Source organism: Musca vetustissima, unplaced genomic scaffold (genome assembly GCF_032173495.1).
Source record: "Musca vetustissima isolate MV318-11 ecotype Yass unplaced genomic scaffold, APGP_CSIRO_Mvet_v1 utg21817, whole genome shotgun sequence".
In the NCBI taxonomy this organism is placed as follows: domain Eukaryota; kingdom Metazoa; phylum Arthropoda; class Insecta; order Diptera; family Muscidae; genus Musca; species Musca vetustissima.
This window is the reverse complement of record NW_026880717.1, coordinates 220,452-240,143: the sequence shown is the minus strand read 5'-3', so window position 1 is coordinate 240,143 and position 19,692 is coordinate 220,452. Positions and strand designations below refer to the sequence as shown.

The 19,692-nt window shown below is 36.0% G+C and overlaps 1 protein-coding gene across 1 annotated transcript in view; it reads left to right on the top strand.

Moving 5' to 3' along the window:
* LOC133326499 (ecdysone-induced protein 78C) overlaps positions 1-15,626 on the top strand; it is an 80,972-nt gene extending 65,346 nt beyond the window's left edge. The window contains exons 2-5 of the mRNA XM_061535122.1: positions 13,745-14,095; positions 14,252-14,394; positions 14,887-15,162; positions 15,257-15,626. Of these exons, the coding sequence (XP_061391106.1) occupies positions 13,745-14,095; positions 14,252-14,394; positions 14,887-15,162; positions 15,257-15,625 (1,139 nt within the window). The 3' untranslated portion in view covers position 15,626. The remainder of the gene's footprint in view (positions 1-13,744; positions 14,096-14,251; positions 14,395-14,886; positions 15,163-15,256) is intronic.
* The last annotated feature ends 4,066 nt before the right edge of the window (positions 15,627-19,692 follow it).

The window sequence follows — 19,692 nt, the reverse complement described above, 5'->3', positions numbered from 1 at the left end:
GGATTTTTTAACGAATATTTTTTCAAGACCCCACTAAGTCATGGATTTTGAAAACAATATTTTTCAAGGACTACCCAAGGCATGGATTATTTAATCAATATTTTTTCAAGGCCCCACTAAGGCATGAAATTTGTATACAATATTTTTCAAGGCCTGCCCAAGCCGTGGATTTTTTTAAGAAAAGTTATTCAAGGTTCCACTACGCCGTGGATTAAAAAAAATTTCAAGGTTCCACTACGCCGTGGATTAAAAAAAAATTTTCAAGGTTCCACTACGCCGTGGATTAAAAAAAATTTCAAGGTCCGATTAGTGCGTGGATTTTTTACAGAATATTTTTTAACTATGGCGTGGATTTTTTTAAAAGAATATTTTTTCAAAGTCCCATTAAGTCGTGATTTTTTTTAGTGAATATTTTTCAAGGACTACCTATGGAGTGGATTTTTATACTCTACACAACTTTGTTGTCAGGGTATTATAGCTTTGTGCAGCCCCAAAAGTTTGTAAAGCCGCGAAATATTGGTCCTAGACCCACCTTTAAGTATACCGATCGTCATATCTCGGCTAGCTGAGTCGATCTAGACATGTGTGTCCGTCCGTCCGTTCGTCCGTCCATTATAATTTGTAAACACAATACAGGCCACAGTTATGGACCAATCTTCACGAAATTTTGCATGCAGGATGGGTTCTGGCCAATGAAGACCCCTATGGTTTTTGGACCAAAAACTTTATTTTTGTCTGATTTTCTGGTCGCTCCAGAGGCTGCAATTATGGTCCAAACATCGCGAAATTTTACATAGAGAACGAGATCGGGCCAGAGAATAAGCATGTATGTTTTGATAAATATCTGTTATTATTTAGCGGGTCAAATAGAGCCCGACTTTTGTGTGAAAAATTACAAAATTTGTATTCTATGGCGTATATGTTTACTCCTGAAGGACATAGACCCGAGAAGTTGATAGTACATCGAAGAGGAGTGGTTAACCTTTAAAATGATACCAATTATATTGTCGTATGTACTCGGATGTGGGAGATACACGTAAATATTTACAAGTGCTTACGTATTGATATAGTATTCAGTAAACCATTACCACACTAGAGGGCAGAAATATAGCGCTGATCGCTTTTAAATTTTCCATGAGGATCCAGGTATGGTCAACTACTACGGCTATGATTAGGCGATGATCAGATACTAATTTTGAGATGAATTAGACCGAAAACTTAAATTTTTGGTGTTTTTTAGTCGATCTATAGGCCACAATTGAAAGCCGAACATTACAACCCAACCCACCGTGAATGGAATCTGTAGTCAATATTAGTAATATTTGCTGACCTCTAGCCGGTCAAGAGGGTGCAAATATCGCGAAATATTGCCAAGATCAGAATATAGAACCCCAGAATGTTAGATTTTCGTGGAAGTTGTGTAGGGCATCATATGGTCGGCCCCCTCCGACTATACTGCACCGCTCATTGGTTTAAGAATCTGATCCGATTTGGATGAAATTTGGCATAGGTCACTTATTTGGCCCAAAAACGAACCCTATTGAAATTGGGAAAAATCGGTTCAGATTTAGTTTCCTGAAAATCGGTTAAGTTTCCTGAAAATCGGTTCAGATTTAGATATAGCTCCCATATATATTTTCGTCCGATTTAATGTAAATGGTGCATCAAAGTTCCTATATATCTTTCGATTTGCACGAAATTTGGTACAGCGTAATTAAATAGATCTGGAATGATGTGTGTTAGGTTTCCTGAAAATCGGTTCAGATTTAGATGTAGCTCCCATTTATATTTTCGTCCGATTTAATGTAAATGGTCCACCAAAGCCCCTATATAACTTTCGATTTGCACGATATTTGGCACAGCGTAATGATTTAGGTCTAGAATGATGTGTGTTAAGTTTCCTGAAAATCGGTTCAGATTTAGATATAGCTCCCATATATATTTTCGTCCGATTTAAAGTAAATTGTGCACCAAAGTCCCTATATATCTTACGATTTTCACTAAATTTCGCACAGCGTAATGAATTAGGTCTAGAATGATGTGTGTTTAGTTTCCTGAAAATCGGTTCAGATTTAGATATAGCTCCCATATATATTTTCGTCCGATTTAAAGTAAATTGTGCAATAAGGCCCTATATATCTTACGATTTGCACGAAATTTGGCACAGCGTAATGAAATGGATGTAGAATGATGTGTGTTAAGTTTCCTGGAAATCGGTTCAGATTTAGATATAGCTTCTATATCTGACCAAATGAAAAATTTAGTATCGGTTGCAGAATGACATGTTTATGGATCCAATTTCATTTTACTGGTCCTTTAAAAATGCGACGTCTGTTAGGATTCATCTGCTGTTAGGTTTCATCTGCTGAATATACCCAAAGTGGTGTACGGTATCATATAATCGACCCGTCCGACTTTACTACTTTCCTTACTGGTTTATATTTTAATATATTTTTTTGAAGGCCACACTATGGCGTGAATATTTTAAAGAATACTTTTTTCAAGGCCCAACTATGGCGTGGATTTTTTATAAAGGACTGTTGAAGGACTACTCAAGGCGGGGATTTTTTAAAAAATATTTATGAAGGACTACCCAAGGCGTGGACGTTTAAAAAAAATATTTTTGAAGGACTACTCAATATTATATATATTTTTTTATGATACCAATAGGGCGTGGATTTTGTCAAAGAATATTTTTTAAGGCGTGAATTTTTAAAGAATATTTTTCCAAACTGTCCTAAGGCGTGGTTTTTTTTTAAATAGGTTTTCAAAGACTACCAAAGGCGCATTTTTTTAATATTTATAAGCGTGACTCTTTTGAACCTATATAAGAACACGCTCTGATTAATAAATTCCATTTAAAGAGGCCAAACAATTGCCCATTTTTAGAAGCCACATCTATTCATCTCCACGTTATCTTCATCTTCCCTCCCAACTTAACATTATTCCATTTGAGAGTACCAACAATTAATTGGTTCAGTCCAATCAATTTAGGCCAACATGCATTTGAGTGCCCTCATTTCCATCCATCCCATGTCCGCTAACACAAAGCATCCAACCACACTACCGACGAGACGTTCGCCATGGACGACATGCATTAGCAGCAGATTCAATTGCTTTAAAAGCTACCCATCATCCCACTTTAGGCCATAGTTAATGGGATTTTCTAGTTGTCTATGAAAAAAAGGAAGAGGATGATGAAGAAGGATGAAATAACTTAATTTGTGGTCGGTTTGCAACTGCAACCAATGTTGCAGCGTACGGTGATGTCTTCATTTGATTTCTGCCACTAATGGATGTTGGCCATTTTATTAAAGTTGTTGTTGTTGTTGCCATTTTGTTATTTTCTTTGTATTAACAAAAATGAATTCATTTAACTTGGCCGTTCTATTAGCCACATGGCAAAGATTAATAAGCGTGATTAACTTCGTTGGTATGTTTTTCTGGTTAATTGGTCCTTGAACTTTCACGAACGCAGAAATTATGAATTTTTATTTAATTGGCTATTTCCGTTTTCGTTCAAAATTTTTAAATATTTAAATTTTTTTCGCAGAAGAAATTTTTTTTTTGCATTTTACCGAAAATCCTCTACACCATTTCCAAAACATTAGGAAAAAGGATTTTTTAAGACTCTAACAAGTGAAAAAGCGTTAAGTGCAAATAAGTGAACCTATACCGCTAATTCTTCAAAGGCTTGATTTATGTAAAACCTTATGTACACCAAATAAAAATGTCAGCAATTTTTAAAGGGGATTTTTCTGAAACCCCTGGAGTGATACTAATAACGCATGGTAGAGTATACATTCCTCAAACTACTGCAATTTAGATTGCAAAATTATATGAGGCTATGCCTCAAGGGGGACCAATATTGATTAAATAGTGTAGAATTTAGCGAATATTTGGGGTTAACATTATATGAGGGCTATGTCTAATTAATGACCGTTATATGACCGAACCCAATATTTTAGTTATGTATCTCAATTCTTCCCTTCAGGAATTGTCATTATATGGAGGCATCTAATCCTGCCGATATACATGAAATACAAATTTCAGAATTTTTTTAGAAAAAACCCAAAAATGTGGACCAATATTGACGACGCGTGGTAGGATGGAACATCCCCAAAATACTGCAATTTAGAGGTTACAATTATATAAGGCCATCACCAAATAATTTTTATCTCAAAATCCTCCACAGGTATAATGATTACAAAAATTCTTAGAATCCAACCCAAAACGCGGAACAAATCAGATAACTATTTTAATATAAACCACTATGGAAAGTAGTGAAGCCGGACTGGGCCGACCATATGATACCCTTCACCACTTTGGGTATATTCAACAGATGAATCCTAAAAAAACATCGCATTTTTAAAGGACCAGTAAAATGAAATTGGATCAATAAACATGTCATTCTGCAACCGATTGGTCATAGAAGCTATATCTAAATCCAAACCTATTTCAGGAAATTTAACTCTCATCATTCTAGACCTAATTCATTACGCTGTGCCAAATTTCGCGCATATCGAAAAATATTTAGGGACTTTGGTGCCCCATTTACCTTAAATCGGACAAAACTATATATGGGAGCTATATCTAAATCTGAAGCGATTTTCATGGAACTTGGCACACATCATTCTAGACTTAATTCAGTACCTTATGCCAAATTTCGTAAAAATCGAATGATATATGGGGACTTTAGTATACCATTTTCCTTAAATCAGACGAATATATATATATATATATATATATAGGAGCTATATCTAAATCTGACCCGATTTTCACGAAACTTAGCACACATCATTCTGGACCTAATTCAGTGCCCAATGCCAAATTTCGTGCAAATCGAATGATATATGGGGACTTTAGTACACTATTTTCCTTAAATCGGACGAAAATGTATGTGGGAGCTCTATCTAAATCTGACCCGATTCTCTCGAAATTTAACACACATCATTCTGGACTAAATTCAGCACCTTATGCCAAATTTCGTGCAAATCGAATGATGTCTGGGGACTTTAGTACACCATTTTCCTTAAATCGGAAGAAAATATATATGGGAGCTATATCCAAATGTGAACCGATTTTCTCGGAATTTAACACACATCATTCTCGACTTAATATAGTACATCATGCCAAATGTCGTGCAAATCGAGAGATATATGGGGACTTTGGTGCACCATTCACATAAAATCGGACAAAACTATATATGGGAGCTATATTTAAATCTGAACCGATTTTCACGAAACTTGGCACACATCAATCTGGACTAAATTTAGTACCTTATGCCAAATTTCGTGCAAATCGAGAGATATATAGGGACTTTGGTGCGCCATTTACTTTAAATCGGACGAAAATATATATAGGAGCTATATCTAAATCTGAACCGATTTTCACGAAACTTAGGACACATCATTCTGGACTAAATTCAGTACCTTATGCCAAATTTCGTGTAAATCGAGAGATATATAGAGACTTTGGTGTCCCATATACCTTAAATCGGACGAAAATATATATGGGAGCTATATCTAACTCTGAACCGATTTTCACGAAACTTAGCACACATCATTCTGGAAATAATTCAGTACCCAATGCCAAATTTCGTGCAAATCGAAATATATATAGGGACTTTGGTACACCATTTTCCTTAAATCGGACGAAAATATATATGGGAGCTATATCCAAATGTGAACCGATTTTCTCGGAATTTAACACACATCATTCTCGACTTAATATAGTACATCATGCCAAATGTCGTGCAAATCGAGAGATATATAGTGACTTTGGTGCACCATTTACATTAAATCGGACGAAAATATACATGGGAGCCAGCAACGTACACAGGATTTCATTTCGGGGGGGCCCGGTAGTACAAAATGAAAAACTTCGCTTTGCAAACATAAATTTACTGTGAAAAAAAATCAAATTTCGTGTAAATCGAGAGATATATAGAGACTTTGGTGTCCCATATACCTTAAATCGGACGAAAATATACGTCCCTGATGGGAGCTATATCTAAATTTGAACCGATTTTCACGAAACTTAGCACACATCATTCTGGACCTAATTGAGTACTCTATGCCAAATTTCGTACAAATCGAGAGATATATAGGGACTTTGGTGCCTATATCGGACGAAAATATATATTGGAGCTATATATAAATCTGAACCGATTTTTCCCAATTTTAATAGGGTTCGTCCTTCGGCCAAATAAATGAGCTGTGCCAAATTTCATCCAATTCGAATCAAAAATTCGACCTGTACTTTGTTTACATTTTAACATCTACTGACGGACGGACAGACATGCATAAATCGACTCAGAAAGTGATTCTATTTATATTCTCAAAAGGAACCATGTGTCTATCTCGTTTCCTTTTGCCTGTTACAAACATATTCACAAAGACATAATACCCTGTACCACAGTGTGGTGAAGGGTATAATGAGAATTCCTTATCGAGGTTCCATATTTTTTAGGTCACACATTTTCCAAAGGCTTGATTTTTGAACGAATATTTTTCAGGGATATGTTCTCTAAATTTTATGAGTAAATTTAAAAATATATATATATATATATATTTTTAATTTATTTTTTTAACAATTACAAATTCGTGGATTTTTTAAAAATATTTTTTCGGTTATATTCCCTCCTGAAAATGGTGTTGGGCATATACTAACTGCCTGATTTTTATTTCTTTCTTTTTTTGTTGTTGTATACTTAAGTCCTTCATTAACATATTTTTTCGACAATCACAAAAATTAATTATAGGTCAGTGCACCCAAGTTTTCTTTTCTTGTGAGAAATAAAAACAGAAATTTCAAAAATAAAATTGAGATGCTAAATAAATTGTCTTCATTTTTTTCGAAAAAAAAAATATTTTGGCAAGCATTTTGACTTTTTTTCAAAAAAAAAATTAAATCTGTCTGTGATGGCCACGACAAACCAAACGTGAAATCTTCATTACTTTTGCTAATCTCTACTCCCCGCCCGGTTGATTTGTTGTCACGATTTGTTGCAGCCTGGCTAGGTGTTGCGAATTATCACAAATGACAAGTGGAGGTATTATCGACGACAGACAAGGCAGACCAGACATCAAACATGCGGACACGCACACACACCAACACCCAGCCTCACAACATGCAACATATAGTTCACCAAGATTCTGTTGCTGATGTTGTTGTTGTTGCTGCTGTTTTTTTCACACAGTTTTTGCTACTTCTGCCGATGACGATGCTGTTGTTCTATTTGCTGGCGTTAAACTGTCATGCGACGCCTGCGACACATCCATCCCATTTGCCTGCCTGCCAGCCAGCATTCTTGGTTGGCTGCATCCATTGTCAATACTGCCAATGATCAGATTCATTGTGGCTAATGTACAGACATACATTGTATGTAGATATATATGTAGATATATTATTATATTTGTACACATATATATATATGTCCGTCAGTATAGAATATTCTATATAGCTCTCATTTTCAGCCAAATTGACTCGTCAAGCATGAAAATTGCACATTTTTCAAAACAAAAAAAATATATACAACAAAAAATACCTGTCAACATTTTTCAAAATTCTTAACACAATTTTTGAATATATCACAGGAGGATGAGTTGGGGGGCTTTCATTTGCCAAAATACCCAATGTGTGTCTGTTTGACGGTGTAAAAATTCTGTGATACAAATGCCAAACATTTGCCAAATCTGTTTCTGGCTGTCGGGCTTTTGATTAATATGTTGCATTCGGATTTTTGATAATTTTTTTTTTAAATTTCTAAAATTATTTTTTTATAAAACTATTTGTTTTTCTCAATTTATAGTGAATCTAAAAATTTTTTTGAAATATTTTTTTAGATTAGATTTATACAATGAGGCTTACAAAATTTTATTGAATCTTGGATAAAAAAAATCATACATAGAAGAAACAACATCAATAATTTTTTTTAATATTTTAAATTTATTTTTAAAGAGGGAATTTTCAATGTTTTAGAATATTTTTATACCCTACACAACTATGTTGTCAGGGTATTATAGTTTTGTGCAGGCCCAAGAGTTTGTAACGCCGCGAAATATTGGTCCTAGACCCACCTTTAAGTACACCGATCGTCCTATCTCGACTAGCTGAGTCGATCTGGACATGTGTGTCCGTCCGTCTGTCCATTATATTTTGTAAACACGATACAGGCCACAGTTATGGAGCAATCATCACGAAATTTTGCATGTATGATGGGTTCGGCCCAATGAAGACCCTATTGTTTTTGCTAAAGATCGGTTAATATTTAGGGGATGAAATGGACCAAATACTTAATTTTTGTTGGTTTTTCTGTTAGCTCCAGAGTCCGCAATTATGGCCTAAACATCGCGAATTTATACATGGAGAAACGGATCGGGCCAAAGAATAAGCATGCCTACTTTGATAAGGGTCGGTCAATATTTTGCTGGTTAAATGGACCCTGAATTTTGTGTGAAAAATTACAAAATTTTTATTCTATAGCGTATATATTTACTCCTGAAGGACATAGATCCGAGAAGTTGATATTATATCCAAGGGGAGTCATGACCTTTAAATTGGTACAAATTATATTGTCGTATGCTATCGGATGTGTGAGTTATTCGTAAATATTGACAGGTCGGAAATAGAGCGGTCATCGCTTTGAAAATTTCCAAGAGGATCCAAGTATGGTCAAGGACAACGACTATAATTTTCGGTAATGATCAGATAATAATATGGGGATGAAGTGGACCGAAAACTTAATTTGTTTTTTTACGAGTCGATCTACAGACTACAATTGAATGCCGAACATCACAAAACAAACCCACGGTGAAGGGAATCTGGACAAGTAATTAGAAGGACTGTACTGAATATTGGTAAAATTTGTTGTCGTCTAGTGTGTCAAGAGGGTGCAAACATCGCGAAATATTGCCCATGCTCAGAATGTAGTACCACATAAAGTTCGATGTTCATGGAAGTTGTGTGTGGTATCATATGGTCAGCCCCGTCCGACTATACTGCTCCGCTAACTGGTTTTTATACCCTTCACCACACTGTGGTACAGGGTATTATGTCTTTGTGCATATGTTTGTAACAGGCAAAATTAAACGAGATAGACACATGGTTACTTTTGAGCATATGCATGGAATCACTTTCTGAGTCGATTTATGCATGCCCGTCCGTCTGTCTGTCCATGTTAAATTGTAAACAAAGTACAGGTCGTATTTATGATCCGAATTGGATGCAATTTGGCACAGCTCATTTGTTTGGCCCAAGAACGAACCCTATGGAAATTGGAGAAAATCGGTTCAGATTTAGATGTAGCTCCCATATATATTTTCGTCCGATATAAAATAAATGGTGCACCAAATTCCCTATATATCTTTCGATTTGCAAGAAATTTGGCACAGCGTACTGAATTAAGCCTAGAATATATTTTTCTACGACTCCTGAAAATCGGGTCAGGTTTAGAAATAGCTCCCATATATTTTTTCGTCCGATTTAAGGTAAATGGTGCACCAAAGTCCATAAATATCTTTCGATTTGCACGAAGTTATGCACAGCGTACTGAATGGAGTGTAGAATGATGTATGTAAAATTTCGTCAAAATCGGTTCAGATTTAGATATATATTTCCGATTTAAGACAAATGGTGCACCAAAGTCCCTAAATATCTTTCGATTTGCACGAAATTTGGCACAGCATACTGAATTGAGTATAGAATGATGTGTGCATAGTTTCGTCAAAATCGGTTTAGATTTAGATATAGCTCCCATATATATTTTCATCCGATATAAGGTAAATGGTGCACCGAATTCCCTATATATCTTTCGATTTGCACGAAATTTGGCACGGCGTACTAAATTAAGCTTAGAATGATGTGTGCTAAGTTTCGTGAAAATCGGTTCAGATTTAGATATAGCTCCCATATATATTTTCGTCCGATTTAAGGTAAATGGTGCACCAAAGTCACTATATATCATTCGATTTGCACGAAATTTGGCATAGCGTAATGAATTGGGTCTAGAATGATGTGTACTAAGTTTCGTGAAAATCGGGTCAGATTTAGATATAGCTCCCATATATATTTTCATCCGATATTAGGTAAATGCTGCCCAAAATTCCCTATATATCTTTCGATTTGCACGAAATTTGGGTCAGCATACTGAATTGAGTATAGAATGATGTGTGTCAAGTTTCATGAAAATCGGTTCAGATTTAGATATAGCTCCCATATATATTTTCGTCCGACTTAAGGTAAATGGTGCACCAAAGTCCCTATATATCTTTTGATTTGGGCGAAATTTGGAAAAGCGTACTGAATTGAGTCTAAAAAGATGACCCTATATACCTTTCGCACTAAATTTGGCACAGCATACTGAATAGAGTATAGAATGATATGTGTCAAGTTTCGTGAAAATCGGTTTAGATTTAGATATAGGACCCATATATTTTTTCGTCCGATTTAAGGTAAATGGTGCACCAAAGTCCCTAAATATCTCGATTTGCACGAAATTTGTCACAGCATACTGAATTGAGTATAGAATGATGTGTGTCAAGTTTCGTGAAAATCGGTTCAGATTTAGATATAGGACCCATATATATTTTCGTCCGATTTAGTGTAAATGGTCCACCAAAGTCCTTATATATCTTTCGATTTGCGCGAAATTTGGCACAGTGTAATGAATCAGGTCTAGAATAATGTGTGTCATGTTTCGTGAAAATCGGTTCAGATTTAGATATAACTCCCACATATATTTTCTTCCGATTTAAGGTAAATGGTGTACCAAAGTCCCTATATGCCTTTCGGTTTGCACGAAATTTGGCACAGCGTAAGGAATTAGGTCTAGAATGATGTGTGCTAAGTTTCATGAAAATCGGTTCAGATTTAGATATAGCTCCCATATATATTTTCGTCCGATTTAATGTAAATGTGTATATCTTTCGATTTTGGGCGAAATTTGGAAAAGCGTACTGAATTGAGTCTAAAAAGATGACCCTATATACCTTTCGAATTGTAGGAAATGCTGTACCAAGGACCCAAAATATGGCCGATGAATCCAAAACGTGCTAAAAGTAGTATAAACTAACTGTGACAAGTTTCCTTGAAATCAGTATAGATATAGCTTCCATTCATATTTTCGTCCGATTTTAATTAAGTGGTGCCCCAAATTCCTCATTTTTGGCATATTGGCGCTAAATTTGGCATAACGTACAAAATTGAGTATAGAGTGACGTAATTGTTTTTTGTAGAAATGTTTACATAGCCCATATATTCGACCGACTTCATGTTTATTGGGTTTCAAATAATCAACGAGTGCCCGATTGAGATTTCTTTTAAATCGATTTTTTTTCTCATTTCTATCGAAATGAAGAGTTTATATAGATTACAGAATGCTATGTATGTGAATGAATCTAAGTCGGTTCATATTTATATTATCTGTTGAATATACCCATAGTGGTGAAGGGTATCATATAGTCGGTCCCGTCCGGCTTTACTGCTTTCCTTACTGGTTTTTATTAAAATCAATATTCCATTATCGTTTCAATTATAAAATTTATATCTATTTTGTGGTATTGCACAATTCCCTAATATCCCAAATAAACAAAAAGGAAACATACAACAATAAAAGCAGAAATGCGGTTCCAGAAACAGAAATCAAAGAAAACCCCCCAAAAGTCTTCCTCTTCTTCTTCTCCAATTGGAACATTTCGGGTTTGTTCATTTCCCATTTTTTTCTTTTATTGTGTTATCAGTTTGGGACATTGACCCAGAATTCTGAATTGATTTGTGGAACGCACTACTACATGCATACATATAGGCATACATGATGAAATAAAAAGAAACCAGATTTTTATTGTCCAAAGACAGACACACACACAGCCATACATACATAATAAATATTTTATAACCCATCATGCCTGTATGATGATAAAATAAATAGGAATAACGTCATTATTCTGCTTGGGTTGCACAAAAAAACGATGTTGGGTCTCTAAGGAAACACAAGGAGATTTTTTAATGCAAAAAGAAAGAAAATAAATCAAAAACAATATTTAAAATACATATATAATTTAATAGCACCATTTTATAGCTCACTCGAAGATCTAAATTCTTTAATTATTTCGCAAAATTTTGTTAGATAAATAAATCAAAAAATCGTTCTAAATATCCTCCTAACTAGGCCACCACACACTGAGATTCGCAAAACAAAAACAAATTTAATTTTAAAGGAATTTTTTGGTTTCACTACCACTTTTGGACGTAATGTTTCCGCCATGTAGCCCCGAGTGTCATTTCAGTGAAAAGTAGCCCAAGTGATTAAAGCTACGTTGGTCATACCAATGGAAAAACCAAACCAAGCCAACATCACTTTAAACCAAACCAAACTGATAATCAACCAGCCAACCAACCTTCCAACTCTCAGAGACACTCACACACACACACATTCTGTGATGATGGATGGATGGTCATAGCAAACAACATCTCGTGTTTTCCAAACCACCGCCAACTCAAAAGCGAATGGGAAGCAATCTAGAGAAATTCATTGCATTTCAATCCAATAGCCTACTTTTCATCATCGTCAGCATCGGCGGCCGCGCCGGCTGCAGCAAAGTAGGAAAGTGCTTAACAAACGTCGCGACTACTTAGCTGGAAACTCAAATCATTGAAGTCAGCACACCGACAGACGTTGTTTAAATGCCAATTCAATTGAATTTGGCCTAAATTTGTGGCCAGTTAAAAGGAGGATAAAGAAGGCGAAGAAAAAAAAACAAAAATATAGAACAACATCCTTAATGTTCTTTTGTAAACAAAAAATTTTTCAAAGCGACGAAGATGAGTTTTTCCTATAGAAAAAAAATCGTGAGGACCCTGAAGACACTTTTTTCTACAGAAAAAAAATTCATCGGGAACCTGAGGACACTTTTTTCTACAGTAAAAATCCTCAGGACACTTTTTCCTACAGAAAAAATTCCTCAGTACCCTGAGGAGTCTTTTTTCTATAGAAAAAAATTCCTCAGTACCCTGAGGACACTTTTTTCTATAGAAAAAAATTCCTCAGTACCCTGAGGACACTTTTTTCTATAGAAAAAAATTCCTCAGTACCCTGAGGAGTCTTTCAATCCTCAGTATACTGAGGAGTCTTTTTTCTATAGAAAAAATTCCTCAGTACCCTGATGAGTCTTTTTTCTATAGAAAAAATTCCTCAGTACCCTGAGGAATCTTTCAATCCTCAGTACCCTGAGGAGTCTTTTTTCTATAGAAAAAAATTCCTCAGTACCCTGAGGAGTCTTTTTTCTATAGAAAAAATTCCTCAGTACCCTGAGGAGTCTTTTTTCTATAGAAAAAAATTCCTCAGTACCCTGAGGAGTCTTTTTTCTATAGAAAAAAATTCCTCAGTACCCTGAGGAGTCTTTTTTCTATAGAAAAAATTCCTCCGTACCCTGAGGAGTCTTTTTTAGAAAAAAATCCTCAGTAGAAAAAAAAAAATTCCTCAATACCCTGAGGAGTCTTTTTTCTATAGAAAAAAATTCCTCAATACCCTGAGGAGTCTTTTTTCTATAGAAAAAAAAATCATCAATATTCATAGAAGTCTGTAGAAAAAAATCCTCAGAACGATTTTTTCTGTATGAGACCCATCGGTCTAAAATTATCCCATAGGCCCACATAAATAGCTTCCCATTATTGCTATTTAAAAAAAAATCTGTTTTTATCCTTTTACTAATCAAAACCCCTTCTTCCCTCTCTCCCTTTCCAGCTGTGCGTTATGGTCGCGTACCAAAACGTTCACGTGAGCTGAATGGCGGCCAGCCATCCAGCACAGAGGATCCAAACGCTGCTGTAGTTGTAGTCAATTCGTGTGATTTACGGCGTGTCAGCACACCGGGAACACCGAATACACCACAAACGCCACAAATGTGTTCCATAGCATCATCACCATCCGAATTGGGCGGCTGTAATGCCACCAGCAACAACAACAACACAAACTCATCACAATTGGTCGTCGGCGTTGGCGGCCCCTCGAACGGTAGCGGCGGGGGCATGGTCGTCGGCATTGGCAATGGGTCGAATATGAATTCACAGCAATTGAATACCGTTCACGAAGGTCACCCACATCATCATCACCATCATCATGCGACGCTGCACCATCATCATCACCACCATCATCATGCGACGGCGGCGGCAGCAGCTGCGGCGGCTGTCCATCTACACAATCACAGCCATGATGGAACGTCGGTGGCGGCGACGACGACGGCCTCTATGATGGCCGGCAATAATGGTGGCACCGATCTGACCGTCTACGATGTGATTATGTGCGTATCGCAGGCACATCGCATGAACTGTGCCTATACGGAGGAGCAGACCAGAGATTTAATGCGTCGACCCTTAAATGTACCGCCCAATGGTGTAAGTAGAAGGGAAAATCCCCCAAAAATAATGATTCGAAATTTGCGACAAAATGTCGGTAAACTTGAAATAGTGTTGTAATATCTGTTTGGGCCAGGTTGAATGAACTCCAGTGGGATATGAGGTGATTCCAAGATAATTAATCATTTTGATGTTAACGGATTTCTCATAAGTTCTCATAATTTCAGTATTTTTTGGCCATTTATATTTGGGTGGTCAAAACAACGAAAACCCCTTAGGCCTTTTGTTTCGAACAACAACAACACCACCACCTTTAAACCTCATTCTACTTTTTGTTGTAACATTTCAATTTGGCCTAGATTATTACATCATTACCGCCAAGCCAGCCACTCAACAGCCAGCCGACCATTGGCCAATTTGTCTCGCTTGATTTGTGTGTTTGAAATCATTCGTTCTTTTGTTCTGCCATTTATCATTTATGAGCTCTCTCCCCCTTCTCTCTCCGTCTCCTTCTCCCTTTCTCATTTACAGTTAATATCTTCAGTATCGGAGAATATGGAATTTCAAAAGATGTGGCTCTGGCAGCAGTATGCGGCGCGTGTTACACCCAACGTCCAGCGCATTGTCGAGTTCGCCAAACGTTTACCTGGATTCTGTGATTTTACGCAAGACGATCAGCTGATACTCATCAAAATGGGCTTCTTCGAGACATGGCTAACGCATGTGGCCCGTCTGATAACCGACTCCACACTGACCTTCGACGATGGCACGTATTTGACGCGGCAACATTTGGAAATTATTTATGATGTGAGTATTGAGAGAAAAAATATAAAATATTTATTTTTTTTAATAAAAATATTTTTCAAAAAAAAAAATTTCAAATTTTCTCCTTTTATTTCAGACCGATTTTGTGGTCTCCCTGTTCAATTTTGCCAACACCATCAACGTGTACGGTCTCAGTGACACTGAGATTGGCCTCTTCTCGGCCATGGTCCTATTGGCCTCCGATCGACCTGGCATCTCTGAGGCGAAAATGATCGCCCGAACACGAGAACGTATTACGGAAGCGCTGCGCGTACAAATCGTACGATCACGTAACGGTACAACGCAGGCGCTACAGCTGATGCCCGCGTTGGAGGCTAAAATACCCGAACTGAGAGCATTGGGTCTGAAACACAGTGCCCATTGTAATTGGTTGAGGATAACAAAGCCCCGGTTGCCACCATTGTTTGCGGAATTATTTGACATTCCTATGGAAGAAGAGAATTAAACAGCAACAACCAATCACATCAAGGACCCAGAGTATCACACACACACCCAGAGAAGTTATGAACTTCTTTGAAAATAACTGCAATAAGAACAACAAAAAACAACAAATGAATATAAAGGAAATTTACAACAACAACAATTTAATAAGACTATTATCTTTAAATTTATTAAGTAATGAGAAAAAAACAAAAACAACAAATCAATAAATATTATTAGAAATCTAATGAAAAGAAAAACAATATTTGAATGAGAAAAAACCAATAACAACAAAAAATTAGCTGTTAAAGGCCAAGCAAAAACCCAAAACTCAAAGAGATTTGAACCTCCTCATCCTTTGCCCCTCAATTTTCTATTTTTTTAGATCTTAAATATTTTTTAAGAAATTGCAAAGAAACACACACACTCACATTTATAAATACACTGTGCTACAGGGATTAAATGATTAAAACCTACTGATTTTATATAAACACTTTGCGGTCAAATATGGTCATGTTCGGCTTTTTTCTAATGTATATCATAGGGTTACCCCCAGAAGACAAATGCCCAGAATTCACATAAAAATATTGTATTACAAATTTAACCAAAATTGTTGTTCGGATTTTTTTTCACAATTTTGGTAAAAAAAATCGGCGCGCTATTACAAAAGGATTCCTTAAATTCTGACAAAATGAAACTACTTTTTTAGCTTTTCTCTGCATCCGATTGTCAAAGTTCCTTATAATCGAAGGATCACTAAACATTCGTGCAACTCATAATAAATTGTCTATATTTTCTGCCCTAATTAGAGGTCACCATTTTTTAACCGAGATCTGGCATATGAAAAATAATACCTGCCAACATTAGAGTCTAAACACAACCAGAGAATCTAGAGTCAGAGACGGTCGTTTAGCGTGTGTTTCTTAGCGTGGTTTTATATTTGTCGGGATCGGGATCGGTGTTGAGAGTTTCTCTCTCTCTCTCTCAGTGGTAAATTGTGAATTGTGTTGGAAAACATTACCACAGGTAGGAACAAAAAAGTACGAAAAGGTACCTAAAATTCTACTTCAAATGATAATAAATCATAATTATCGAGAAATATTGGCCAATATTTATACCAGTTATTTGCATAAATAATATATGTTATAATTTAAGCGTAAATGTATTCACGAATAATAAAAAATCTAATTTTTGTTTTGGTACGTTTATGTCATTTTGTACCTTTTGTGAACAAAAAGTACGCTTGTTACAAAATTAAAAATAACGCAACTCTAATTACTCTCTCAAGAGAGAGAAACTCTCAACACCGATCCCGATCCCGACAAATATAAAACGACGCTTATTGGTAACGGAAAATCCCGACGGCTGATGTTCGCGTCTGGCAGTTTGACGCTAGAATAGATTTTATTCCATTTTGCTCAGCGTCATATTCAAATTTTCTCCCTTGCTCTCAATTGAGTTGCCATAGGTTAAAATCAGCAGTGCTACCAACATTTCAATGCAAATTTATACAGGGTTGCCCATATTCGACGGACCCATGTTTAAAAAAAAATCAAAGAAAAAAATATAAATTTGGCGGTTGACAATGTTAATCATTTAATTTGTTCCAAGTAGATTTGTTTACATCAATTTTTGAATATGATATCTCTCAAATGGCCGCCTCTGGCGTTGATGACGTATTGTGCCCTTTTTGCTGCATTTTCCATCGTTTTTGCCAACATTTCGGCCGGAATAGCGGCAATTTCTTCACGAATGTTGTCCTTGAGCTCTTCTTCGGTCCTTGGCTTGTTAACGTAAATCTTTGACTTCAAATATCCCCACAAGAAGAAGTCAGGCGGCGTCAAATCGGGCGAACGCGGTTGCCAGTCCAAATCACCACTTTTCGACATAAAACGGCCCGGAAACAAATTCTTCAGAAAATCGATTGTTATGCGACTTGTGTGCGGTGGAGCGCCGTCTTGTTGAAACCAGAACTGCCTCATACGCTTTCGACGAATAATTGGTATCACAAAATTGGTCATCATGTCGCGATAACGCTCCTGATTGATGGTAACAGCATGGCCATTTTCATTTTGGAAGAAAAACAGCCTAATGACCGTTTTCGCACTAACGCCGCACCAAACTGTGACTTTTTCGTCATGAAGAGGTACTTCTTGAATCTCCTGAGGATTTTCAGTGGCGTAAATGGCAATTTTGCTTATTTACGGTCCCATTCAATGTGAAATGAGCTTCATCGGACATGATAATTTTGTTCCAAAATTGCTCGTCATCTTCGGCCATTTCGATGACTCTTTGGGCCCATTCCAATCGACGAGGCTTGTCCGCAGGCAACATTCTTTGCGTCAATTGAATTTTGTACGGGAACAAATGCAAATCAATGCGAATAATCCGTTGTAAAGTGGATCGAGCCATGCCCAACTGGTGAGAACGGCGTTTTTGGGGACCTCTCAACACTGGCTCGTAAGGCAGCCATTTTCTCGGCCGATCGCCTTGGTCGACTTTTATATGGCCTCTTCGGATTAGAAAGAGCCTTACCTGTCGAAAATTTTTCGTATAAACGCTTTATGGTGTTCTTAGAAGGCGCACTTCCCACATTTTTTAATGTTTCTTCTGTTGAATGTAAATTTCACCTATTTCAGAGCGCTCGTGTGGCGTGTATTGCTTCATGGTAAAAATCTGCTTGGACTGACGCTTCAAACACGGTATGTCCTTAAGCGATGTGACATCTCTGTCAAAAGTTATGGCGTTGCCAGATGGGTCCGTCGAATATGGACAACTCTGTACCACAACAGAGAGCGATTTTCACTAGTTTAACCATTAAAAAAAACGTACAGGTACAGAGCCTATATTTTAATTCTATTTTCTCTGGAAGGACCATATCCGGAAAAGTTGCCATTATATGGAAGTGGATATATATTCTAATATCGTTTAATGAAGAGTGTTTTCTTACTGGAAAGGAATTAAATTAATTTCAAAATTCCAATAACAATATGAAGCATAGAAACTTTACAGAAACCATCTGATGTTCCTGAAAATGTTTACTGTGTAATTTTCACTAATAAGAATTTTTAAAATCCGAGAAACAGCTTTTTTCGCTCCTTTTTGTGGAAAAAATTGAACTGATTTTTACAAAAAAAAATATCCGTATTTTTTAATTCAAATTCAAAAGTATTTTGGCAACTCGATGGAGTACCAGCTGGTCCCTGATGACATTGAATTCGATGTGCAGTGTTGCCAACCATTTGAAATATTATATGGAAAAAATTGACAGATAATCGAAACAAAAACAAACGATTTTGTTTTGATACATCACCTTATTATTGCATCACGATGAATTCGATGTGCAATGTTGCCAACCATGTGAAATATTTTAAGGAAGAATTTGACAGAAGGTCGAGACAAAAACAAAAGGTTTTTGTTTTGAAACATCACCTTATTATTGATTATGCAAAATCAGCTGCTTTTGACATTAAACAGCTGTTTTCTCTTTTTGGCTGACCTTATTTATGTAACTTCAATATAACCATAGCTATGTTCCAGAATCTTCCAGAATTTCTAATTAATCGAAATTTCGTTTGATAATGGATTTATACATTTAAAAAAAATAATCGGATATTGTGTTTTTTTTTTCGCTGTAGCACAGTGTAATTTACCAACAACAAAAAACCGTGAAATGGGATCATTTAAATTTTATCAAAAAAAAAAAAAATTAAAATAAAATAAAACAAATTAACATCACAAAAAAAAAGCAACAACAAAAATGTTATTGATGTAAACGGTAGCAAAATTGAAATAATATAAATAATCAAACACACTGAAACCTCCTCCTCCCCCCCCAAGAAAATTATATCATTCATTGTGTAATTAAAATAATAATAAACAAATAAACACAACAATAAAAAATGAGAATTAAAATTATAAAAATAAAAGTATTTTAGCTTAAATAATGCCAATCATGATACAACAAACCCAAAACAAACAACAACAAATCACCCTGCATTAAATCAGTAAAAAACAACAACAAAATGGACATCCTTTAAATTAAAAAAAAAACTTTACTTCTTAACATTTATAAAATGTTTTAAAAAGAAT